The sequence below is a fragment of the Halyomorpha halys genome, unplaced genomic scaffold (assembly GCF_000696795.3).
Source record: "Halyomorpha halys isolate HHAL.00 unplaced genomic scaffold, Hhal_1.1 Scaffold46.1, whole genome shotgun sequence".
Classification (NCBI taxonomy): Eukaryota; Metazoa; Arthropoda; class Insecta; order Hemiptera; family Pentatomidae; genus Halyomorpha; species Halyomorpha halys.
In genome coordinates, this window is record NW_027109456.1 from 571,730 (window position 1) to 596,943 (window position 25,214).

A 25,214-nucleotide genomic window follows, 5' to 3' on the forward strand; every position below is an offset into this window, starting at 1 on the left:
TTTTTTTTTTTTTTTTTTTTTTTTTTTTTTTTAAATCCAATGAAAATATGATACTTAAGGAAGACATTAGTCAATTTATAGACATATGTATTAGAGATCCATAACTTAAAATCCACTTGAATAGTCACAATATTCAACGTCACACCGTTTCCCGATTTAAGGCGCTATTTTAAATATTGCTCGATTAAACAATTGTAAGTCTCCTCGTTCCGTTTTAAACAAATATTTCAAAAGTGATATAGGACCTTCGTTCCCTGGGGGTCTTGGTGGGGCGGGTTTGGCCGGGAAGGATGGAATTTTTTTTGTGTTATGATCTTCTCTTGTGAGATTGTGACGTGTCGTACGTCGACCAACCCACACGCTATAATTGTCTGTTTGAAAAGTTATACATGAAACGTCGTTATATGGCGTAACTCAAGCAGTTCCAAAGGTTACAGTAATAACTAAGGGAAGGTCTCCAAAATAATGCCGTAAGTTCCATTGATTTGTCAGAGGAGAGGGGAATAAAGCATATCTAGATATCTCACAGCAAATTTTATGTTTTCCTAGATTAAAGCTTAATAAAATACAACCATAAAATTTATCCCCATGTTTAAGTAAGGCGAGCCCTCACTTCTGAACAGAAATTCATGATGTTATCTAGTGGCAAAGATATGCGGTACAAAGCCTGGGCAGCCATCTTGGTCCCAAAAACAAAGGGGTTAGAACCAATTAAGAAGCCATCTTGACCTGTACAGGGGAATAAAGAGACAGAACTCTTCAAGAAGGTCTCTTATGATAATAGTTCTGAGGGAGTAAAACCTTACACTCAGGCGAGAGAGGCGGCGGCGGCAGAAGAATGAGGAGAAAGAACCAAGAGGGAACCCTTCTTCCATCTTCACTTTCACACCAGAACCAAACTTCAAGCCCCAAGAATATCTCAAACAAGTAAAGTGTCATACTTTCACCAATTAATGTAATGAAACCAAATTTTTAACTAACAAACTAACATATATTGTAACCACTTTTGTTCAAACCTTACAAGACATTGTTTCAGCAAGCTTAAAAGAGAATAGAGGTTATTTCGTTTTAAAAGCATATGATATCAATTTATTATAAATACTGTCCACTCCATCATTACAAGCAAATTATAAGTAATTCATTATTTAAACCAGCTTACCAGCATAATGATTAATTTGGGTAACATCCCCCAACTTTTTACTCCAGGGAATACCTAAATTAAACACCCCATAAGTTGGCAAGATGGCCAACTTTACGGAAAACTCTGTAGCCTCGCATTTTTCGTCAAACATGACTTATAGGTCTTTTGTCTTATATTTTACTGAATGCTAATTTATCTGTTAGAGAATTTTGTAACTTGGGGTCAAGTTCGAGATTCTGCTAGTAATTGGGAATTTTATATTCGTTTTCTGGGTTTTTCGTTTCTCTATATATCATATATTAATTGTTAGTGTAAACCGAGCGTTTAATATCATTATAAGTAATAAACCATAGATATACAGCAATATGTGATATGCAAATTTTTTAAATGGAGGTATAAGTTTGTATCAAACTTAATACCTACCTACGTTTCATAGGTATTAGCAGTTAACACAGGTCATATAGATATCCATAGATATAATACTCATATAAGTACCGAGTGATTAAATTAAAATTCGTGACCAGAAAGTTAAGCTAAGTAAGTTTTCCATTTAAAAGTGGAAAGCGACGGTAAACATTGTATATAAGTTGTATGAAGTATGCCTACAACCGCATCGTAAGACACACTTCTCTTTTGGTTGGCTGGTTGGGTTGGAGTGGACTGTATAATTGAAAAATGAAACATGATTAATTGTAATAAAATTCTATTGTTTTATGTTACAAGAGGTGTAGGGGGTGACCGAAAGGAAACATTATGATTAGATTGTTAGTAGAATTTTGTATGACTGGGCGATGGAAATTGTAGATCTAACATTGAGGTGGTTGATGATGTGGATGTTAACTACTGCTATGTTGACTTACTTCTTTCTTCCCCCCGCATCTCCAAGCCTCTCCTCCCTCTGCTGCTGGGAACCACTCAAGTAAGTCTACTCACTCATGTCGATATTAATGATCAGTAAACAAAATAAAGGATGGACGCTTCTCTCATTGAAGACAAGATGGCTATCTCACACTCATCTGCGTTACTTCTCTTGCCACAGAGCGCTGGAGGAGGTAAGTTTTTGATGCTGGCCACATTGGCGCTACTGGTCCTATATGGAAGCCTTTCTGATTCAACCTTTCCGTTGCCGTAGGTTACCGGAACATAAGTATAAAGATGTTTATTTAACTTAATGCACAATCTTTTTTATTTTCTTAATTATTTCTCTTGACTATCATAACATAACATAGATTCTTACGTATATGCCAATAGCATTATTTATCAATAAAATAATCTGTGATAGAAAAAATATATGATAATTTGTGATTCTTTTTTTTTTTCAATTTAAGCTAAGAAAAATTCATTTATTTATGAATACAAATTTTGAAAAATATATGTATATAATTTAATACATTATGTCAATATAAAATGAAAGGAGATTTTTAATCTCCGTTTTATAGGCAGAAGAGTGAAACCATGCTAATTTAGGTCAGGCTTGAGAGGGTCTCCATGCTCCATGCATATTTATGTTATTTTTCCATTACATGGAGTTTTCATGAAGTTAAATTACCACTTAACCCACGCTCCTCAAGAAAGCCATCAAATTTCTTTATTGAATAGACGGAGGTGTAGCTTTCGTTGAGATTAAGAATAAATATTATTGCTGTCATATTGGAATTCAAAAAATAAAATGTTTAAAAATAAGAAAATCAAAAAAAAATTCTATTACTTCACAGTTTGTATAGGTGTTATTTCAACTTGTTTTGTAGGTATTGAGGACACAAAATGCGCCGGTAGAGTGAGAAATTCTTTGAATTAGTTCTATGAAATTTTAAAAATACAAAAAAAAAAATCTGCCTTAAAACTATGAAAAATTATGAAGTATCTAAAATCGTAAACTTTGTAATCGTTAATCTAATAATTAATTGATACTTAATTGGATAAACTATAAAGTTAATTCAGATTCAAATCACTCCTATAAATTATATTACGTTAAGGAGAGGATATAAAGAGGAATTTTATAATATTTACATAAATAAAGATAAATTAAATTTAAAAAAAAGTTTAGATCAAGGTTCTTTGTGAATGTAAACTTTAAAAATACTTATATACAATTTTAAAAAACAAAACAAATTGGAACTTACCAGATCTGCAGAAATTGTTCTCGGACAACTTTTTGTTTAGCATCGCTCCTCCTTCGATATTGAAGACGTCGGCAACTGGGAGGAAGTTCCTTGTAACAATCTGGAAACAATTTAGCGAATTATGCCTAAATGTTTTGATTATAATGACTCGTCAAATTCGTTATTAGATTCAGTTCAACTGTTTCACACTGACCGTGCAACAGTTAGTAGAATTAGATAAAATAGCTGGTAAATTCTTTATTTTTTATATAATATATGCGTAATTAGTAAGTATAAAATAAATTATAAATCTAAAATAGGTTATAAAGAAAATTGAATAGTAATGTAAAACGAATTCCATATTTGTGACTTAAAACACGAACGGCTGATAAAGAATGCAGATAATGGTAAAATAATTCTAGCCATGAAATTTAATCCCTAGAGCTTGTTTGTAGTAAGTTACCCAAATTATTATAACTTTTAATAATAGCGGTATACCTAATGTATTAGGATGTAAAACATTTTAACATCCTAAATATTATAATTATATGATTGTGAGCAGCCCAATTTAAAGTTCATGTTATATTCTAAATACAGAGGCGCTCCTAGTGGATTTTCTTATTAACTTGTTTTGTAGCCTTTCCTTCCAAAACCTTCTAGAATTTCATGTTTTGTTTACTTCTCAGTTTTGATTAAATATATTTATTACAACGGGATAAAGTGCGTACAAATGGAAGTTTAACCACTGAGGATCGTTAGTGTTAATCTTTTAACTTATAAAGAGTTGAATCATTCAGATATGCAGTACCTTATTTTAGAAAATGTGCCGACTGGAGATCTACAGTATAACTAAACTTGGATGGAGATAGGTTTTTGAGAGTAAACTACAATCAATTTGAAACTATTCTACAAGAAATCAAAGATAATCCTGTGTTAAGTTCGAAAAATTCTGTCAAACAGATATCTTTGGAGTTATAGGTTGCAATTATGTTTTACAGAATGAATTGTTCAGTAGAAGAAGCTTTTCTATTCTACAAATCGCTAATTTGTTTAGCTGTGGAAACAGCGGGTCAATACGTATTGTAACAAGGCGAGTTTTTATAGAAATTTTATTTAAACAGGTGGCTGGCAAGAGTTCTAGAAGAAATGGCTGGTCCAGGTCTGAAAGAGGACAAATGGTAGAATTGAAGTCAACCCTTGTCTGAAGTCCTATAAACTAATATGGCGTAGGGTCGAAGTATAATAAACAAGGTATAATAATAAAAAACTTCAACAGCTTCAATGAGTTTAAAATTACAATTTCAGACAAATAATCCACCAGGTTTGGCTCAGCTTGGCTTACTGCTTGCTGTATCTTACACAACATTATGCAACCTACATAAGAACAATTATTTACTTAAGGGTCTTGATGCAAATCAAGAAGATAACATAAGTGGGTGTGCTAAATGGAAGCTTTATTTGAAATTTTTCAGTAACACATTCCTCTATGGGTATTTTATTACTTGCCTGGTAATTATCTACTTTTTTCCCCAATACAAAAAAAAAAAAACAAAGAAAAAAAACACAAACTAAGAACAACTAACCTATTAAAATGACCATAAAATGGTGTAGATCTGTTAGTTTGTTACATGGCGTCATACTCCTTTAGCATTAAAAGATTCAACCATGTCAAACGTTATATCGTTTTATAATTAAATGTATTAGAAGGAAATATTTCTCCATTTAACACAACCTTTTCCGTTTAACACAATTCAACGTGTTAAGTTAAACTAAAGATTCTGAATACCTATACTCTAATATGTTAAAAATAATAAATTAAAAAATTTCATTAAGACAGAAATTACTTACTTAGCCATGAGAGATGTTTTGTCGTTTCCAGCTTATGCCTAAAACTCTTAACGTCTTGTTTGAGATCTTCGATAGCTGGCGGGCACTGGCCACTCAGTTGTTTTTCCAACTCTGATATCCTGCAAACCACGAAACAAAAACAATAAATATTATACTGAGATATATGATGAGAGAGTAAATAATCAGACCTAATTCAAAATGATCGCACGTGCCCTGTAATCGCCGACATGATAAACTCTCATATCAATGGTAATTAGGACATGATTGGGTATTAATGCGGGAACAACTCAGCTAATATTCCGTTTGTTAATTCTGTTAACTTCCTATCAAGATCTAGCTGAGTACGTCGATAATTGAATTGAATTATATTAAATATTTAGAATATTACTGATAATGAAATCACAAAGCCGTACCTTTTATAACGAAAAGTATAAATGTAAATAGATTAATTCATGGATAAATAACTATGCAATTATTTGAAATCTTTAAATGAATATATTAATTTCAACAGATTTTTTTATTGTTAAATAAACCAAAATAATTATTGGAGAAGTTTGTCGAGGGGTGCGGTCAGCAAAGAACCACATAAATAAACAAAACCATATTTATGTATTTTATGCCGACGTTTCGACCTGAGTTTCAGGTCTTCATCAGGGGTTATAGCGTAAAATGTAGGAGTTGCAGGCCAAAATGATCATTATCGCCTAATAATTTGGTTTATTATTTGCAGAAACTCTCTGAGTTGATTTTTCTGTTTTAAAAATGTTATTAAAGACGTAATGGTCTATATATAAAAAAAAATGTTCGTTATTCAAAATTTGTTCTACAGCGGGCCCATCTTAAAAGGTAGTGCATTGTATTGGAACTCTCTGAAAACTCTTAAAAGCAAAACATTGTTTTTTTTTTCTTTTTGAAGGGTGATCATCGACTTAATCAGATAAATATGTAACCTGTAGTAGAGATAAAAGGCCGTTCCCGAAGCAGGGCAATAATCATTTTTTACTTGAAAAGTAAAAAAAAATCACGTGATCAGTCACGTGAGTGGTTGAGGTAGTTTATAATCCGGAGGAACGACATTGGAAATTTATTTCATTATTTTTCATATAATGATAATAGTTTTGAAGATCGAGTTAAAAATTCAAATCTACCGCTATAGCCCACATCACCAAATGGCTACTGATGGACCACTCACAAAATGCCCCTGAAATCTCCTCTACTGACCTTTGTTCTTCATCAGGATACATATTTACTGTATTGATAATATATTGCTCACTTTAGTGCCACAATATGAACATTTTTATTTTGTATTTTTTTCATGGAAATCTTTTATTCGCTTATTTCGCTTAGATCGCTTTATCTGATTCATAAAAATTCATAAAAATATTTATTTAAGTTCCTATTAATAAAAAAAATCTGATTCATAATTTAATGATTATAAAGTAAAGATTAATTTTATTTATAAAGAAAGTAAATTTCAACCATTTTTTAAAAACAAAAAACGTTCTGAAGTTTTATCAGCCATTTAAGGTAAATTTATAAATAAACTTGAATACACATACATTAAACGCTTCTATTGTAAAATTTCCCTTATTTGTATTGTGATACTCTTTTTCCTAAAGAACTATATGGGAACTTTATTTTATTTTATTTTTCACTTAATAATAGTAGTTTTATAAAATAGAGTTTATAATTTCATACTAATTGTCATAACTAGTTATACTAAAAAAAATCAATGCATTAATAACTCTTGGACTTTAGTAGTAAATTTTATTCTTTCTGCCTGAATATGGTGTATTTATATACTCCCGATATAAAAGGTGATTGGGTTGGATGTGGACTGAAAATTGTCTTATCAGTTTTAGTACCCGAGACGTCTTTTATTCCTTTATTCTTATTGGTTAAAACTTTTATCACCAGCTCCATATCGTGGAGAAGTACCAAATAAACGAGATAGACCGATAAGAAACGTTATTTATTAATAGGTAGTTATAAGAAGACATGAAAGATAATATAAAAATGAAATGTTTAATGTTTATTAAAATTTTAATACCCCATCTTATTCGCTGCAATTATCGACCCAAATACATTACAAAATTTTTTTTTTATTTCAAAAAACCTTAAGGTGCTAATTTTCCCTCAGCCCACTTTTCGCATCCGTAAGGAACAACTTTAGGAAGGATAATAGTTTTGTAAATTCTAAATTAGATAAGATAATTAAATTTTTGGATATAATACGCAATCTAAGCAATTTAGAAATTAAAAAAATAACAAGGATTTCCCGCTTTTATTTCCTCATCAGTTTCGTTTTTTTTTCTGGTTAGCATAGAACCTAAATACTCAAAACTATGTACCAGTTCAAAAGTATTTCATTTCATTTATATCTATAACATTCGAATTAAAAATTAAATAACTACATGGATTTTGAACGCATTTCCAGAAGAGGAATCTAATATTACTTTGCAAGTTAGTAATATTGAATAGTGAAGTATTTTTATAAATTGAGATAATTAACTAAAAGGAATCATTTTAATTAACGTTACTTTGAAGTTTTAATTTTATAATTAGCGTTAAATTTAAATTTTATATTAATTCTGGGCTATTAGAGGCCGACTAGTACCCTCTGTAATTACCTATCTGCGATTCATGATTCAGGGGCACTCTCAACCTCCTCAACACTATTTAAATAAACTATTTTTTAAAAAAATTTATTTATTGATATTTACAACTGTATAAAAAATACAAGTAAATTTGATCATAATGACATAATGATATGATACAGGATGTAGAGAAACTACACAGTAGTAGAACTCTAGAAAAAGTTTACAATATAAGGTCACGAGGCCATCTTCTTTTCAGGCGCTTCGGAGGATTGCCAGGAATGGAAGAGGAAGCAAGGTTAGAAACTAGTGGGTTTGGGTGGTTAGGGAGTTTATTATGAAAGGATTAATATCGGGTTCGGGCTAGATCGGTTACATAAGGAACATTTAGGTATTTATGGATACTATGGTTATTAGTAACAAAATAAGGAGCATTGAGGATTTTACGAAGGATTTTGGATTGTAAAGATTGGATACGAGAGGAATTCGAAGGTTTAGTGGAGCCAAATAAACTATAAAACAAAATACAACTACATTGATAAAATATAGAAAGAAACAAGGTATCGAAATAAATGCGGATAAAACAAAATATATATGTTCAGAAGTACAAACGGGTTTTCGGGCAAATTCGATGATATAAATAGCAGAGGAAATTTGTTTTAAACGGTGGGGAGCTTTTAGTATTTAGGTTCTACGAAAACAAGAAAGAACAAAATTGGTGAAGAAATGAAAGCGAAGATAAAAGCGGGAAATGTTTAATATTCGAAAACTTCGAAATAGCTTAGCTCGATCCTTCTATTCAGAAACTTTAAAGTTAGAATTTACAGAACTATTACCCTTCCTATGGTTCTTTACAGACGCCAGACGTGGTCTCTTACACTAAATGAGAAACAGCCCCTTAAAGTTTTGGAAAATAAAGTATTATGTTAATATTTTGACCGAAAAAGTATAAGTTAACCGAATATATTAAAAGGTTACACAACGCCAAATGAAGGGAACTGCACCTAGTTAATATTATTCAGATTAGAGCATTGCGGTAAATAAGATGAGCATGTAAGGTTGTAGGGTTTGGAAAATGTTAATAAACATTGAACCAACGGGAAAACGTCCAAGGATAGACCAAAAGAAGAGTGACCGCCGGACAGAAGTATGTAAAGAACTATTAATGGTATCGGTATCGAACCTTCGGGTTCGTTAACCCTTTATTATTATGTGTGTAAATACATATATGTAAATATTTAATTCAATTTTGAAAAAAAATTTCGAAATATTCATTTCGCTATGTAAACTCATGGTTTAAATATCAGGTAAATGAAATTGTATTCTTCTTAGATAAAATTAATTTTTTTTTTCTGATTGACACTCATTTGGTATAAGCCACCAATTTATTATTTTTGGATTTTTCATTTCTCTGTGAAACTGAACTCAAAATAAGAAGACTTTTAGTAATGTATTATGAATGTTACATGATTAATTGTTGAATGTACATTTAAACTTATATCATTTTAAATTTTCTATTTTCTTTGATATATCAGAAAAATCCAAATTGTACTACCTATAAGAAGATTACATACTGTTTTTTAAACTTTAGGATCAGAAACAGAATTTAAATTAGTGAATTACTAAATCCATTTTGACCTAGGCAAAAACCAAATAATTAAAATGATAAGTAGATGATGTTAATATCTGAGGTTTTTGGAAAAATAAAAATTTATGCTTGCATTGATATTTTATTTACTCCTTTTTACTGTGCCTATTATTTTCTGTTTGTTTCAGCAGATAAAAAAAAAATATTTTTAATATTTATCGGTTAACTAGAAATAAAATATCATTAAATGCAATTCAGAAGTATGTTAATCACGCGATTTCGAGTGAATTTGAAAATCATTAGCAAAATCAGACTGTCTATATACTCAGATCAGATCAGTTTTGTGAAGGTGTGTTTACACTCGTAGTATAGGCAATAAAGGTGTTTTACTTTGTAACAGGATATATAATTATAATTTTTGGATGTTTTGTTGATAAACAGAATAAAGTAAAAAATTCCTGATCACCCAGCTACAGTGCGCGCGGCGCGGTGCAAAAGAACTTGTTAAATTTTTCAATGTTTTGCATACATCTTAAGATTCTTAATACTTCAAGAAATGTATTTTAGATAAATTGACATAAATTGATTTACAACAATAGGTGTGATTGTAATTTATGATATTATTCCAAAAGTACTGTTTCTTAAGCAACCTCGAAAATGCCATATGTTTTGGAGTTGTATCAATTTACCTTCGTACAAGAAAAATGCTTTACTAATAAATCTAGTAAAATATATACTATATAATATAAATATACTATATCTTCGATAGGTAAAGTTTAGTTTCATAAACATTGTCTCCAGCTTTACAGATTCTAACCAAACCTAAAAAAATATATCATTGAGGTCTCGTCGTGAGGACGAATCAGGTCGAGGTCCGATAGCTTTGATTTTTAAATACGATCTGTATATGTATTGTACAATATTTTCTTTTTATATATTGCACCAACTATGCTCGTATAGCAGTATGGATAAACGCTAGCACAACTCCGCATCGCATCTCCGGAACAAATGGTCATGGAATCAAACGTAACATATCGATACTGTTGTAAATTTTATCTTCTACAAGTATAGATCAAAATATATCTTTAAAAAATTACGAATACAAAGATACGTGGACAAAGTAAAACAAAATTTAATAAAATACATAATTGACCCATGGAAATTATCCATAATCAAAATGATTCCCAAACCTCGAAAGCCGCCAGAACACCCGTCCTCCTACCGTCCAATCTCTCTGTTACCTGTCATGGGCAAAATCCTTGAAAAACTCTTCTTAAAACGCCTGTACCCCATATCCTAGATTCCAACCACATAATCCCAGATCACCAGTTTGGATTCCGAACATCCCACTCCACTATCCAGCAATGCCATTGTATGGTTGATGTTGTATCGTCTTTATTGGAGTGCAGAATGTACTGCTCGGGAGTCTTTCTTGATGTAGGACAGGCTTTTGATCGAGTCTGGCACCCAGGACTGCTATACAAGATCCGTGAATTCCTAACCCCAACATATTTTCTCATTATCCCTTCTTATCTCGCCGACAGGTTACTTAAAGTAAATCCCAACAGCGCTTATTCACCTCTATTTCCTCAGACTCCTGGTGTACCTCAGGGTAGTATCCTTGGTCCTATCCTTTATACAGTTTTTAAAGCTGATATCCCAACCCATCCTAACACTATCCTCACCATGTATACCGATGACACATGTCTATTGTCAGTGAACAATGATCCTTACATTGTATCCCAAACCCTCCAATCCCACTTCACCACCCTTGAAGAATGGTGCCAAAAATGGAGGATTAAATTAATTCTAATAAATCCCACCAAATCACATTTATCCTTCATCGGAAACCCATGACTTCTAGTCCTACAGTATCCTTTAATAATACCCTCTTATTCTTGTCGAACAGATCCATTACTTAGGACTACATCTGGACAAACGACTGACATGGAATCCTCATACAAGACTAAAAAGACAAGAAACTGCTCGTCGATTCCAACTATTACAACATTTACTAGACAAACGGTCTAATTGACAACCCATTACAAAAGACTATTACATGACTATTATAAGGTCTATCTGGACATACGGAGTTGAGTTTTGGGGCTCCACTAAACCATCAAATTCCTCCCGAATCCAATCCTTACAGTCCAAAATCATTCGTAAAATTCTTAATGCTCCTTACTTCGTCAAATATCAAGTCATCTATCAGGACCTCAATGTTCCATATGTTACCGATTTGGCCAGAACCAGATACCATTCCTTCCATAATAAACTTTTCAACCACCCAAATCCACTTGTTTCCAACCTGGCTTCTCCTTCATTACCTAATAATCCTCCTAGGCGTGTGAAAAGAAGATGGCCTCGAGATCTTCTCTAGAAATGTTATTGGAGTTCTATCAGACTCTCCACATGTTTGTATCATGTCATTATGTCACCTACAGCAAATTTACATGTTGTATATATTTGTACACAGTTGTAAATAACAATAAATAAATTATTAAAAAAATAATACATAATTATTAGTAATTTTGTCTAATGGGTAAAGTAATCAGATTATTAATATTAGGCTTTGGGATGAAATAGAGACTATTAATTACATACTCACTGAAATGAAAAGAAAAGAAATTTAGCTTTAATTTCTAAATCAGAATCATTTTTATACATTATTGAGTATTTATAAAAAAACTTGGTAAAAATATCAAACAAATAGAAGAGGAGACCCGCTGGATTGTTCATTTTATTGGATTAGGTATTAGAGAGCTTGAACAACTACCCAATCAAATCAACCATATATCCGATTAGAAAAGGGCTGCAAACGTGTTGTACCTCTTTCTTCTTATTATTATTGTCCATTTTAGTTTTTACTTTTCTAATTTTAATTTTTATACTGCCTAATATATATTTATTTGTTCATATGATTGTGATTTTTTATTCACTAAAAAAGTAAAAAATATAGTAAGGATTTCAGTGAAGTAGGTAAAAAAAATTGTTTTATGAAAAACCAAATCATATTCGTTTATGAAGTTGCTTAAAACCCTTAAATACCAAGGAACAAATTAATAAAATAATAATAATAAAGACCTAGAGAACCCGGAGGTTCGATGCCGATACCAATCGCTCTCTACATACATCCTTCCAGTGATGGCCCTCCAATCCCAACTCTACGAAATCAGTTTTAATGTAATCCACCCATCTACGTTTCAGTCTACCCCACGACCATTTACCCGTCGGTTGTGTTTATTAACATTTTCATTACTAAGCCATCCAACCTTAAACGCTCATCCTATACGCCTGATTCTATAACTTGAATTATATTTAGCGGGTGCAAAGAAATTAAAAACTTGAAATATTAAAAAAAAAATATTCCCCGTGTCTATTTGTATAATGTAATTCTTACGTAAATACAACTGATAGAAAACCGAATGGCACTTGTTAAAGCCCAAAATTTTGATTTCTGTTTAGGTTAATTTTTTTGGCAACTTTCCAAGTGACTTTTAATTTTGTTAGTTGTAAGTTTATGTTTATTCATTTTTTTTTTTAACTATAAGTAATTTTAGTTTTGTAAATAAAAATGAGGGATATAAGGAGGTTCTACGTTTATACATACATTGCGGAGGTGTAACACGTGCGGAAGAATACCGAAGGCAGTGGGGCCAGTTCCTGCATAACCGCGGATGAGGCAGTTGGCAGTGAAGATTTAGGCAGCACTGGAGCGATGTTAGTTGGCTTTGGCACAGTGTAAGAAGAGAGACGCACTGCTTCACGGACGCTCCACCGCCATTGTTTGTTGACTCTTGTTTGTTGGAGCTATTGGAACCTTTTCACCGACTCACCGGCAGTCACCACTGTTTCGTCTACAGTTTTTTGGAGTCGTTGGGTTGCCCGGTAACCTCTCTCTCACCAGCTCGCCATCGGTCATCCTGGTCAACCAACTCTAGACTTGTGATGTTGTGATATGCGCATATCGACCCCACGCCCATCTGTGAGTGACTTTATGTTCTTCCTTCGAGTTTCATATTTTCTTTTTTTTTGCTTTAATTAACTTATTATTTCTATTGTAAATAGAATTTTTTTTTGTTTATATATGTATCAAAATATGTTTATCATTTTTACTCCACGATTCACTATCTTTTTTTGTAACAACATAACAGTTCATTTTTTTTGTTTATATTTTAATTAATTAAATCTTTGTGTCACTTGGAAAGTTATATTTTTATTATTTCATTTTCTCAATTATTATATTTTTTATGTGATATTTATTTCAGGTCCTCCGTTATTTTTTTTTGTTTTATTTTATCTCGAACCAGCGTACATTTCCCTCTGGGGAAGAGGTCGGTTTTCACATACGAAACACCCCTCGCCCCAACAGCACTATTTAATGCCGTAATAAGAGCGAAGTATAGGTATCAAATCAAGCAAAACGTTATATATTTTATCCCCGATTCTAATTTGTTTAATTAAACCCGGTTAGTGCCCTGTGCAGTATATAAAGAGCTAAATCACTTCCAAGTTTCGTGAAGATTGGTTGAGTCGTGTTGAAGTAGTTTCTATTTTATTATCATTTATTTTCATTATATGATGTTATTTACCACTAATTACTAAATAGATACAATAAGGAGTTCATTCAATCATTATCCAATATGTCAATAACTAAATCTATCAATTTATATCAAATAATCTATCTATATCCATAAATCTAGCAATTGCAACGCATTGGCGGGTCTTTTAGGTTTTTTTAATATAACTTTCTTCTTGTCTAGAATTTACATATGGTATAAATGAGTACTTACAGCCTTAATACTTATTGCTTTTGAGTGTGGTAGATTGTATTATTTTTATAAAAACTTACAAAAATAAAGAAAAGTTAGATGACGAATCATCTCTAATATCAGAAGAAAAAAATCAAATCACGATGCCATTGGTATATTTAATATAATAGAAAAAGAGACGGAAGGAATGGTGGAGGAACTACGAATCGAGTTAGGCGTGGGCTGTGAGAATCGGTCTTGTTCACGGGCGGGCGACCTCCATCTCCGGTAGCCACACCCCGAGTAAATAAAGTTCCCTCCTTCAACCTTTTTTTGATTTTGGCTCGTTCAATCCCTTTCTACAAACATTCAGACGCGCCCGTATAAGTGAATCTTCTCCTATTACTAGAACCGGAGGCAATCCGCATTTCTTTTCGCTATAAGAGGCGTCTTTTAAATCTAATACAGGCAACAAAATAAACAATATAATTATAGGTACCGATAGAATTTTCTTACAGGTATTTAGGGATTTATTTAAAGTATCAGAATATTTGAATATTTTCCTTTTTAAAAACACTACTGGCTCTTGTTAATATTCCAATCTAAAATTTAAAAAATAAATGAAGTATGGACCGGGTGCAGTCAAATTAAACCCAAATAGTTATATTTTGTACTTTTTTTATTTGAGCCAACGTTTCGCCACACGTTGCAGGGCTTCGTCAGGGCTAAAAAAGATACAAACACTTAACATAAGTAAAAAAGTAAATGGAAAAATATAAGAGTATACAATGAAACGTAAAAATTAAATTAAACGAAAACGGAAATAGTAACAGATAAAAAGAAAAAATATTAAAGAAAGTACAAATCAAGAGATAAAAAGGAATAAGAATAAAATCAATAAAAAAAAGGAAGTAAATGAACGAGACAGAATTCATACCTGTTTTAACGGCACAGTTAAGACAAAGTTAAAGTGAACCGTTTGTATTTGGAGAAGTGGGCATGGCAGTTAAGTATGCCACATTTGAAAATAGTTTTAAAGTAAACAGTGTGCATAATAGAGGGGGAGAAGAAATATTAAAACAAAAAAATTTAAATTTAAATGGATTTTAATCCAAGTAAAGATAAAAAGCCGATTCTGGCGCAGGGCAATGAGTCATTTTGGACTTTGGACCCTAACCTCGACCCTACCTTAACCACTCACAAGTCCTTGGACTTTGGACCCTAGTCTCGACTCTACCTTAACCACTCACGTGTCATTGGACTTTGGACCCTAGCCTCGACCCTACCTTAACCACTGTTCACTTGACCTATGGCGGGATATTTGAATTTAAATTTTTACTTCGATCTAACCTTAAACACTCACGAGTTCAGTCATGTGGCCATTAGGCAGCCAATCAGAAGCTAGCATTTTGATCACATGGCCCACGAGGGGAGGGGCAGGAGGTGAGTGTACACCCGGACGTCATTTTCTTTATTTTTTGTTTATCCCCATCACCCATCGAAGGCCTAGGTAACCACTTCTTATATTATAACCTCCGTGCGCCGTCATTTTGGTTTTTTGAGATTGAGGGTTTTAGAAGTGCCATAGTGTGCCAGGCCACCATTTTGCTTTTATACTGTTTGAGAGATTTACAGGTTTGGTTGAGGTCAAGTGTGCCCTGCCGCCATTTTGTATTTTCCTCACGACCATTTTATTATGAGGGTCTCGCGATGCTCTTCTTTTCGTTCGACGCCATTTTATTACGTGGATCTCGCGATCCTCTTCTTTTCGTTCGCCACCATTTTGTTGCGTGAGTCTTGTGAACAAAACAGATGAAATAAAGTTAAAATAATGAGATACAATAAATATAAATGATTAAGAAAGACAAACCAAATGAGTGGGAATACAGAGTTATGTAAATTATGTAATAGAAAAATTAATATTAAAGTTATCAATATAAGTATACTCAAGCTGGTAACACATGAATATACATTAAAAAATAAGATACATAAATATAAAAGAAAAAGGAAGGATAGTAAAATAAAAAATATAATTAAGTTAATTATATGGTAATTATTTAGAAAAAAAAAACAAGAAGAAAAGATATGACAGGAAAGTGGGCTTCTGAAATGCAGAATGTAGAGAAAAGAAGCATTATGAGTATTTTATTAGGTTGAAAATGTGTCGGTATGTCAGGGAGATGCAGTGTTAAAATTATAAAAAAATGAATTGCTTTGATTAAAGTAGAAAGGTAAAAATACGCTAGACCATACTTCAGCTAAATGAGTAATTGATTGATATGCAATCTATGTCTTTACTTAGTATTGTTTAAGATTTTCAAATAATAAATAAAATCAAAATAGATTATTTCAATCTTATGACTGTAACTATCAAACAGTTACAACATGGTTACAGCGTTGCTGAAATAACTGAAACTGGATAGTTCACGAACAAGGTGAAAACACTATAGTTAATATGACAGTTTCGTCACTGTCATTTATTGTACTATCAACTATCACGCCAGTGCTAGTGTGACAGTACAATAATGACTCTAACAATCATACAGTCGCAGTTATAACGTCGCCACTGATTCTCCAAGAGCTGGGGCATTTGTATGGTTAAACGGGTATTTACAAAGTGCTGAGCAGTAAAGCCGAGCGACAGCTCTGAGTGAAAACTCGGCTTTTGGGTTGGCTGCAGATCCAATATATCCGCTTGAGCCACAACTAACACCTTCTTGCTTCCATATCAACGGTAAATACGAATGTAAAGTATAAAACAAAATACTCACATGTCCGCATGACATAATTGTCGAGTTTTATTAGTCATCTCTCAAATATAGAACCGCAGTTTTCTTTTTTATTATTGGAACGAAATATTAACACTTTTTGAAGTTAAGATAAAGATTGAACTGTTCTTCAAAACAAACGTCTCGAAAACCTTTATCGCGTCTTTGCACTCTAGTAGGGACTGCAGAAGTGACTCTCTACATCTCAAAACCTCATCGCCACATCGCCCTCCTTTGAGCGAAGAGGAAGAAAAGTTTGTTAATTTTTAGAAGAAAAATATTGGTCGATCGCACGAGGTAACCCAGGTGGAAATAGAGTTCCTTACTTCCAACGGCGTTTTTTCTTTCTTTTTTTTTATAATGATTTGTTGACTCTTATTGTCATACGATTTTTTATATTCTTTATGTTAGACACCCATCCATATTAATTTATATTTAGTTTAAGTAACTTTGCACGTAGGAATATCGATTTATTTATTTTTCATTCGCATAAACACTCGTCAAGCATTAAGATGTTTTAATTTAATTATTTTTATGATTTAAGCTCAACATCATTTATTATTTATTTAGGAATTTAATTATATATTAATTTATTTTTATGATATAGATATTGAATCTAAAATTTATTCTAAAAGAGGCGTGTTTTATTTACCTATCTACGTGAGATACACAAATACTAATTTATTAATTTTTTTTTCTAAGTAATTGTCTATGACTTTTGAAAATGCCATGGGTATCAATAAGGCAGATTTACTAAACAACAGAAAGCACTCATTCATTAGTAACATTAAGTTCAATTTAGTCCTGCCAAGTACATCGTAAAACTAATGATGAGTAAACGTTATTATCTTAGGTAAAAAACTGAGCCCAAATCATTGAGCTTATCAATGGTGAAGATTACCTAAAGGTGTGAGGATATACAGCTGCCCGCTCACCCGTTTCAATATTTAGGGGAGGAAATGGAGAGATTCTAGGGGGAGACTCTAGACTATGGGGGAAACTTTACGAGGAATTGATTTTCCTCAATAGCTCCTCTTAAGGGATAAAATATTAATTAAAAAAAATATTTTAGATCCGTAGTGCTACGACATTTTAATTTAATGCTAATTTTAAAATAATTTATTCATAATTGTATCAACATTTTCAAACACATTTGTACAAAGGTTTAATGGACGAGACAGAAGAATTGGTGATGGCGGCGCATGGGTAGGAGGTAGCGGACACAGAGGAAGAGAAACGTCATTTTTTTTAAATGATTTAATTTATGGACACTGATATGCAGTCTGGCGTGTTGTTGCTTTATGTGTGCTGAGGTTAGATGCAAAACTGTGAATTTGGAAGTGATATGTCTCTTTGTCAAGGCCAAATGAGTGCAAGTACGTAATTCATTGTTAACTTTTGGTCAAGGATAAAATATTTTGTGTATTTTACTTTTAGCTTAGATTATAAGCTAGAAATAGGAATATATATATGTATATATTAGAATAGATTAGATAAAGTTAGAATAAGAAAGTATAGGCCCTAAGTTATTTAATATTTTTTTTTTAGTTTGCAATTAGATACTAAGAGATTAATTTAAACTGTAAACTTTAAATAGATATGCATTTTTGAGTGTCGTGGATAGGTGAATAGAAATAATATTAATTAACCTTACAGTTTAAGAATATTACACTAATGACAGGTAATAGGGGCATAAGAACTCGTTAATAAAATTCAATTGTATTAAGGTTCATAGAGAAATTAAGTTTAGAAGAAAGCACTTTGCACACTTCACAGAGAGAGGAAGTGAAATCTTTGAATGATATTTCAATACGTTTTCAGACACCGATAAGTCAAAAAAAAAATTATGCTTGCGAAATTAGATACAATTTTGGGGAGGATTAGATAAAGATGATAACGTTGATCTTGTTGCTAATACAGGAGGTTGGATGGAACAGGAAAAGGTTTTGGTTTGTCGTTCGAAATTAAATTATCCTGTTATAAATTCTATATTTATCGGTTCTTAATTTCTTTTTTTTTCTCTCTGTTCGTCTTTCTTTTTCTTAAATTCACTTTTTTTTCATTAGAATTCAGTTATTTATTTTGTTAAATCCATAAATGTCATTGTTTTTGTTATTAACTTTACTTTTATCTTTAAAAATTAGTATACACTACGATAATCAGACCAATTTGGACATATGGAAATTGAGCTCTGGGGCTCCACCAAACCATCAAATTCTTCCCGCATCCAATCGTTACAATCCAAAATCCTACGTAAAATCCTTGATGCTCCTTATTACGTAACATCCCATTCGTTGCAGATTTGACCCGAAACAGATACGCGTCTTTTCATTCCAAACTCCTTAACCATCCTAACCAATTAATTCTTAATCTTTCATCCTTAACAATCCCTGATAATCCTCCGAGGCGTCTGAAAAGAAGATGGGCACGGAACCTTCTAATTTAAATTAATGTTTGAAGTACCACCAATGGGTGATTCCTTCCCAAGATTTTCAAGTGTATATGAAACATACTACATATTTACCTATTGTATTATTTTTGGACAGTTGTAAATTACATTAAATAAATAATTTTAAAAAAACTGTTATCTTTTATTGAGAATAATTATTTTAATCTATATATTTTATCTTATTTTTTTATTTGTTTATAACATTGTAGAAAGTTAGGGATGTCTTTTGTATGAGACTATACCCCCATAATCAATTTTTAAAAGAAATGTACCTCTAACATTAACCATGTAAGGCCCACCTTGCCGATTTGGTATTAAATAAATTAAATTAACTGAACCTGCAAAGGAATCACTAAAACCCACCACTTGGTTTGATCAGGTGATAACAATAATCTGATAGCGCTCCGAGGGATTATTATAGTTAAACTCCGTCAAACAACTTACGGAGGAGGGAGTTCGCGATTATGAAGATAAATGTTGAAGGTAAGGAGAGCTGGAAACTCCTAAGTCGTCTCCAGTTGAAGAAGCTAGTTGGGTAAGGCGTAATTAGGAAAACAAAATCATTATGGCTGCACTTATAGGTTGAGTCTCATTCCTTATTTGAAGAGGCCATAAATAAGGCGTCAAGAGTCAGTTGAATGAGACAAATTTATTAATCCGGATTATACAATAATTCAACTTTTTTCTTCCACATAACACAGTTAACGTGCATAAATATTTCTTTACGTAGATTCGGACAATTTTTCTATTGATCAACGGCAGGTTTGGTTCAACAATGGAGTTGAATCTGACTCACTTGATCATACCTATCTCGACCAAAAAAATTGTACGCAAACACTAATTAGCTTTATAAGCTAACTTTATAGAAAATTCTATATATTAACATTGAAGCAGGTATAAGTATAATAAGCGATTCCTTACATGTTTGAATATCTTCTCTAAAAATTATCTTGAGTATGGTTGGATCAATGTTTGTTAGGCTCAGAGTACAAAGGAGCCAAACAGTATCATCTGATTACAAAGGAGGAGCAAGTAGGTTGTACTGCTCAAGCAACCGTCCCCTGATACTAATTGGAGTATCTCTACAGAGTACTTAACCGAACAAAAGGCCAACCTGTAGCATCTCCTTATTATATTATAAAGAATTTTTTTTTCTTCAAAGAACCCTGTTGTGATTTATCATTCCGTTTCCATGTAAAATTAATTTAAAAAGATGTAAATCGAAATACAAAAAATAGGCTGCTCACGTCACACGACTTATCACCTTTGTATAGGTATGAAGCTGTTTCTTCAACGTTTCAAAACATCAAATTTTTTCAGGAAGGAAATACATCCTCTTACTATACATTTTATATGCAAGCAAGAATAAGTAAAATGTAGATATTGTTACAACAACTAGGAAAAGGCTAAAAAATATTCTTTTTTCTTTAGCAAATTAGCGAACGCTCAGAGGATAACTTTCATGGATTTTTAGTACTTTAAAACAGAAATTTAATTAATATTTTAAAAATTTTATATTAAAAAAGAAGTATTACATGACCTTTTCTTATCATAAAAAATGTATATACATAATACAAAAACAAACAAGCAAAAAAAAATCTGCATTTAAATCAGAGTTAGGCAAAAATTATTCGGTTGACAAGAGACAAATAATTTTTTATTCGAAGTTTTTATTCCATTGACGATAGACGAATACATTTTTATTCGAATAAAAATACGACTAAACAATCCGAATACTTTTTATTCGAATATTTAATACTATTCCAATCGAATAAAAAAATAGTCGAATGAAAAATTATTCCAATAAAAAATTAGTCGAATACATATTATTCGAATAAAAATTTGATTTTTTTTTTAAATTCACTTATTTTTTAACCACTCTCAATTTCTAATGTATGAAAGTCCTATTTCACATACTCAGACGAGTACAAAACGAAAATTCTATCGATTTTAAGATCCCATATCGATTTATTTTAATTTTTTTTATTTCTAACACATAGGGGCCAATTAGGTTTTCGGATAATCATATGGTTAATCATATGTTTTTGTACGAATAATTGATTATTCTAGTAGAAAATTCACGAATAAAAAGTATTCGGATGTTTTTGTACGAATAATTGATTATTCGAGTAGAAAATTCACGAATAAAAAGTATTCGGATGGTTAATCATATGTTTTTGTACGAATAATTGATTATTCGAGTAGAAAATTAACGAATAATAAAGTATTCGTCTCTCGTCATTCGAATAACATTTTCCCAACTCTAATACAATAATATCACTGGCAGCTATCCCTTCAAATCAAAAAATATTTTTTTAAATAGTCTCCTAGCTAATTAGCCGCAGAGCAATTATTGATTCTGTCCTTGAGTTCTGTCGTCAAACTGACAGATTCAGTAATTATATTTTTTCCCCTGTAGTTGAGGTGAGTATGGAATCCCGCCCGTTTTTCTGATGTAGGTGTGAAGTACGAAACTCGATTTTACTATGTAATTTGCCATATTGACATCTCTGCATCGCATGGGAGTAATTAAAACTTGAAATTTCTCAGCGAAATGCGCATCATACGAAATTCGCCTACTATAGTTTTTCGATCTCGGCTTAGTATGCAGTTAAAAATCCTTTTTATGTTGTCTAGAACCCGGATTTAGTACGGTATATTTAAATATGATGTCACCGGGAAGTCTTCATCTCCAACGGAACAGTGAAAAAACGATCAATTTGGTTATAAGAGGCAAGGATGGAGGAAGAATATTAAGTTGTGAGAATCTTAACCAATATTTTATTGCCTATTACTGTTTCTGCCAACATATCCTGTTTCAATCCATCTGCATCCCAACACGTTAATAATACTACTGACTGGAAAGTTTATAACTAAAATTACTTGAACTCCCATTTGGAAGTTTTTTGATTCGAAAACGCTTGCCATCTATGGCTCCTACACAATTAGGAAGGATCCGCACTGTCGAATATCAGTTGGCAATAATGTTCCATTGGTTACAATTAGGGCTTTTAATTGGTTTCAGATAACACGAGTGGTCTCTTGGGAAACAAATATAGCCCCTGAAGCCAAGTACCTGCAAATAAAAATTCAGTTAATAACAAGCAGAAGAATACCGCTAAAATTAAGATGAAATGAAATGTTTAATGTTATAAGTAAACTAAACTATATCAAATTTACGCAATTCTATGTTTTTTCCTGTTTCAGTGGGGGAAGGCAACGAAAAAATGAATTTGCGAAGCACCTTTGTCAAAAATATGAAGACCAAATTTAGTTGTAGTGGAGTAGCGAAAAAGATACCGTAACATCTTGCACAACCAATGCAAATCCCTGTTTTGAATTTTGAAGGTATCAGGTGCCCTGAGCGGAACAAGTGTCTTCTCCATCAACAACACCAAAAGCTCACACAAATGTTCTCTATGAGGATGAATGTTCTTAGCTGAAAATATTCATATCTGAATGTAATCCAACACTATCCAATGTAACACTAACACTACCAAGAGTAGTTTCTACAGGTCAGGGAGACAAAAATAACCCACAAAAAACAAATGAATAAAAACACATAATAGAGGAAGACTTTCAGAACGAATTTCAAAAGACGATGAAACAGAAGCAACTAAAGATTTCTACAACAGCTTAATCACAGATTTAATGAAAATGGATGAAGTTCAGTATAGAAAGTTCAAGAGGAAAGCCCACTATATCATAGATGAAATAATGGCCACTTATTACAAAGTATTGTAACGTAGAAGTACTCATAATTGCATTTCCAATACTATTTACTGTAGCAGAAACTATTCCAACAACCGTACTTGCAGTTCCTATACCATCTAATTTACCCCATCCACTAAAAAAAATATTATCGTTACAGGGGGATTTTTCAGAATGTAGAAAAGAATCTGAATCCTTCCTCATATCAGAAGGTATTCCATTTTTTCATTAATTACAATAAAGCTTTACTGACTTGCTACCAATGATGCGGCGAGAGGAATGCGCTGGGATCTTTTGAGCTCTTCTCTACCCCACATCACACGTGGGGGATAGAGTGGGATCCTCAGGTTGATTGTGTAAATATTGTATATTAGAGTGTAAATGTGACTAGAGACTATATTATTTTATCATTATATTATTTTATTTCTTTATTTTTCATACAGATAGTTTGATTATGTTCATTTTGTTTATTCTCCTGTTTTATATATTTTAAGAGTTTTTGTTTATTTTATTTTAGTATGTATGAGATCATTCATCACTATTACCTATTGCCCATAACGGTGTGGCAGATTGTAATATCTATCAATAAATAAAAAGTATTATTTAAAAAAAAATTACAATAAAAACATATTTTAAAAATTTTATAAATTTCTTCCTCATTTGTATGATCAATTATTTTTGTATCCTTTAAATCAAGAATTTTAAGTTTTATAATTAAAAATTCTTTGTCTTTTATTAAATTATATTGTATTTCTGTTAAAATTACAATTACAAATTTGTAAAACTGTTTGCAATTTTCTATTTTATCTCGCCTCGTTCACGAAGGGCTTGAGAGTTTGTTTAAGCCAGGCATACTGCTACGGATCAGCTATGTGATCCGCAATTTGAAGGATCAAGTCCGCCGATTCTATCCGGAGATCAAAGACGATTGGTTTCTACACCTTGACAATGCACCCTCTCCAACGCCGCTAACCAACGCCAAAGTTTTGTCAAGGTTCAACAGAGAAAAACTTCTGTAGCCCTGACCTATCTCCTAGACATTTCTTTTTGTTCAGATTAGAGAGACCTGAAAGGGAAGAAATTCGACACGGTTTCAGTAGTCCCAGTAGTTTCAGTAGCTTCGACGAGTTGTTCAAAAGTTTTCCGCCCGAAGATTTCCAAGCAGCGTATGAACACTGGAAAAACCACTTGCACCGATGTGTGGATCCCTAAGGGTCATACATAAAGTTAGCTACTAAAAAATGTTAAATACTTTTTCGGTTTTGAGACCAGACCTAAAACTCGACTGCGAACTCATTGATACTTATGAAAGTATACATTTTTTACATTAAACTAAACAATTGATTTACTATAAGTTAAACTCACAGTAATTGATGTTAAATTAAATCATTTCAACTGCATAAAACTAAAAACACTAAATAATTAATTGTGGTACTTCCGTTGAAGGATAAAACGTCTCTGATGCTATAGGCCGCGAAATAAGAACAATAGCTATCTCGAGATAATGAAAACAAAGTTAACCCCGTTAACAAACTAAATCCTTTAAGCTTTCAGAGGGTAACTTAAAATTAGGACTTACCTAGTTAAAATTATCAAGTTAACTACCATTATTTACAACAAAAATTTCTTCTGGACTAAATAAAGAAACAATAAATCAATTTTTAAATATGTCCTAAAGAAACTTTTCCAATCCATCTAACTTTGTAATACACATTGTATTTGTACATTTTTTTTTTTTTTTGTTGGCTATGATCATTAGTCCTACGTCTGGTCTGTGAGCTGATTCCTACAGGGTGAAGGGCCATAAAAATAACTGACAAACAAAAAGGAGAGGGTGGACGAAGCTTAGTTTTCCGCTAGTGTTCACCCATTTCGGGCTGGCACCTTTCCCTGCCTAACTTTGTTATCTATTTCTCTTGAAATAGATTAACTCTCGTTAATCCCCACGGATACCCTGACTCCCGATACACACATATATTTCCATCAATATTAAAACTCTTTTGTCTGACTGCTAAAGTACAACTAAATACATTTTTGAAATATCGTTGATTCACCATGTATGATGATAAAAAAAGGAAAATGGTCCGATAAAAAAAACAAATTCAAATAGTGATTTGAAACATCATTTTGACTCTGACTTCGAGTCTGTAAGGTACGTTAATACTTTATTCTTATCCCTCTTTTTCCATCTCTTAGTTTGTACTTTATTTTATATTTATTCTTTTTATCATATTCTTATTTTTCATTCATGTTTACATC

General features: G+C 32.1%; 1 protein-coding gene across 6 annotated transcripts in view; it reads right to left on the bottom strand.

Moving 5' to 3' along the window:
- Window positions 1-25,214, bottom strand: part of Pde9 (phosphodiesterase 9) — a 681,542-nt gene that overhangs the window by 171,736 nt on the left and 484,592 nt on the right. For all 6 annotated transcript variants that reach the window (XR_010843511.1, XM_067047644.1, XM_067047645.1 and 3 more), the window contains 2 exons: window positions 5,092-5,210; window positions 3,265-3,364 (listed from right to left, as the gene is read on the bottom strand). Coding sequence is in view for 5 of the 6 variants with exons in the window: in XM_067047644.1 (XP_066903745.1) it covers window positions 3,265-3,364; window positions 5,092-5,210 (219 nt within the window). In the remaining variant the exon portion in view is untranslated. The remainder of the gene's footprint in view (window positions 1-3,264; window positions 3,365-5,091; window positions 5,211-25,214) is intronic.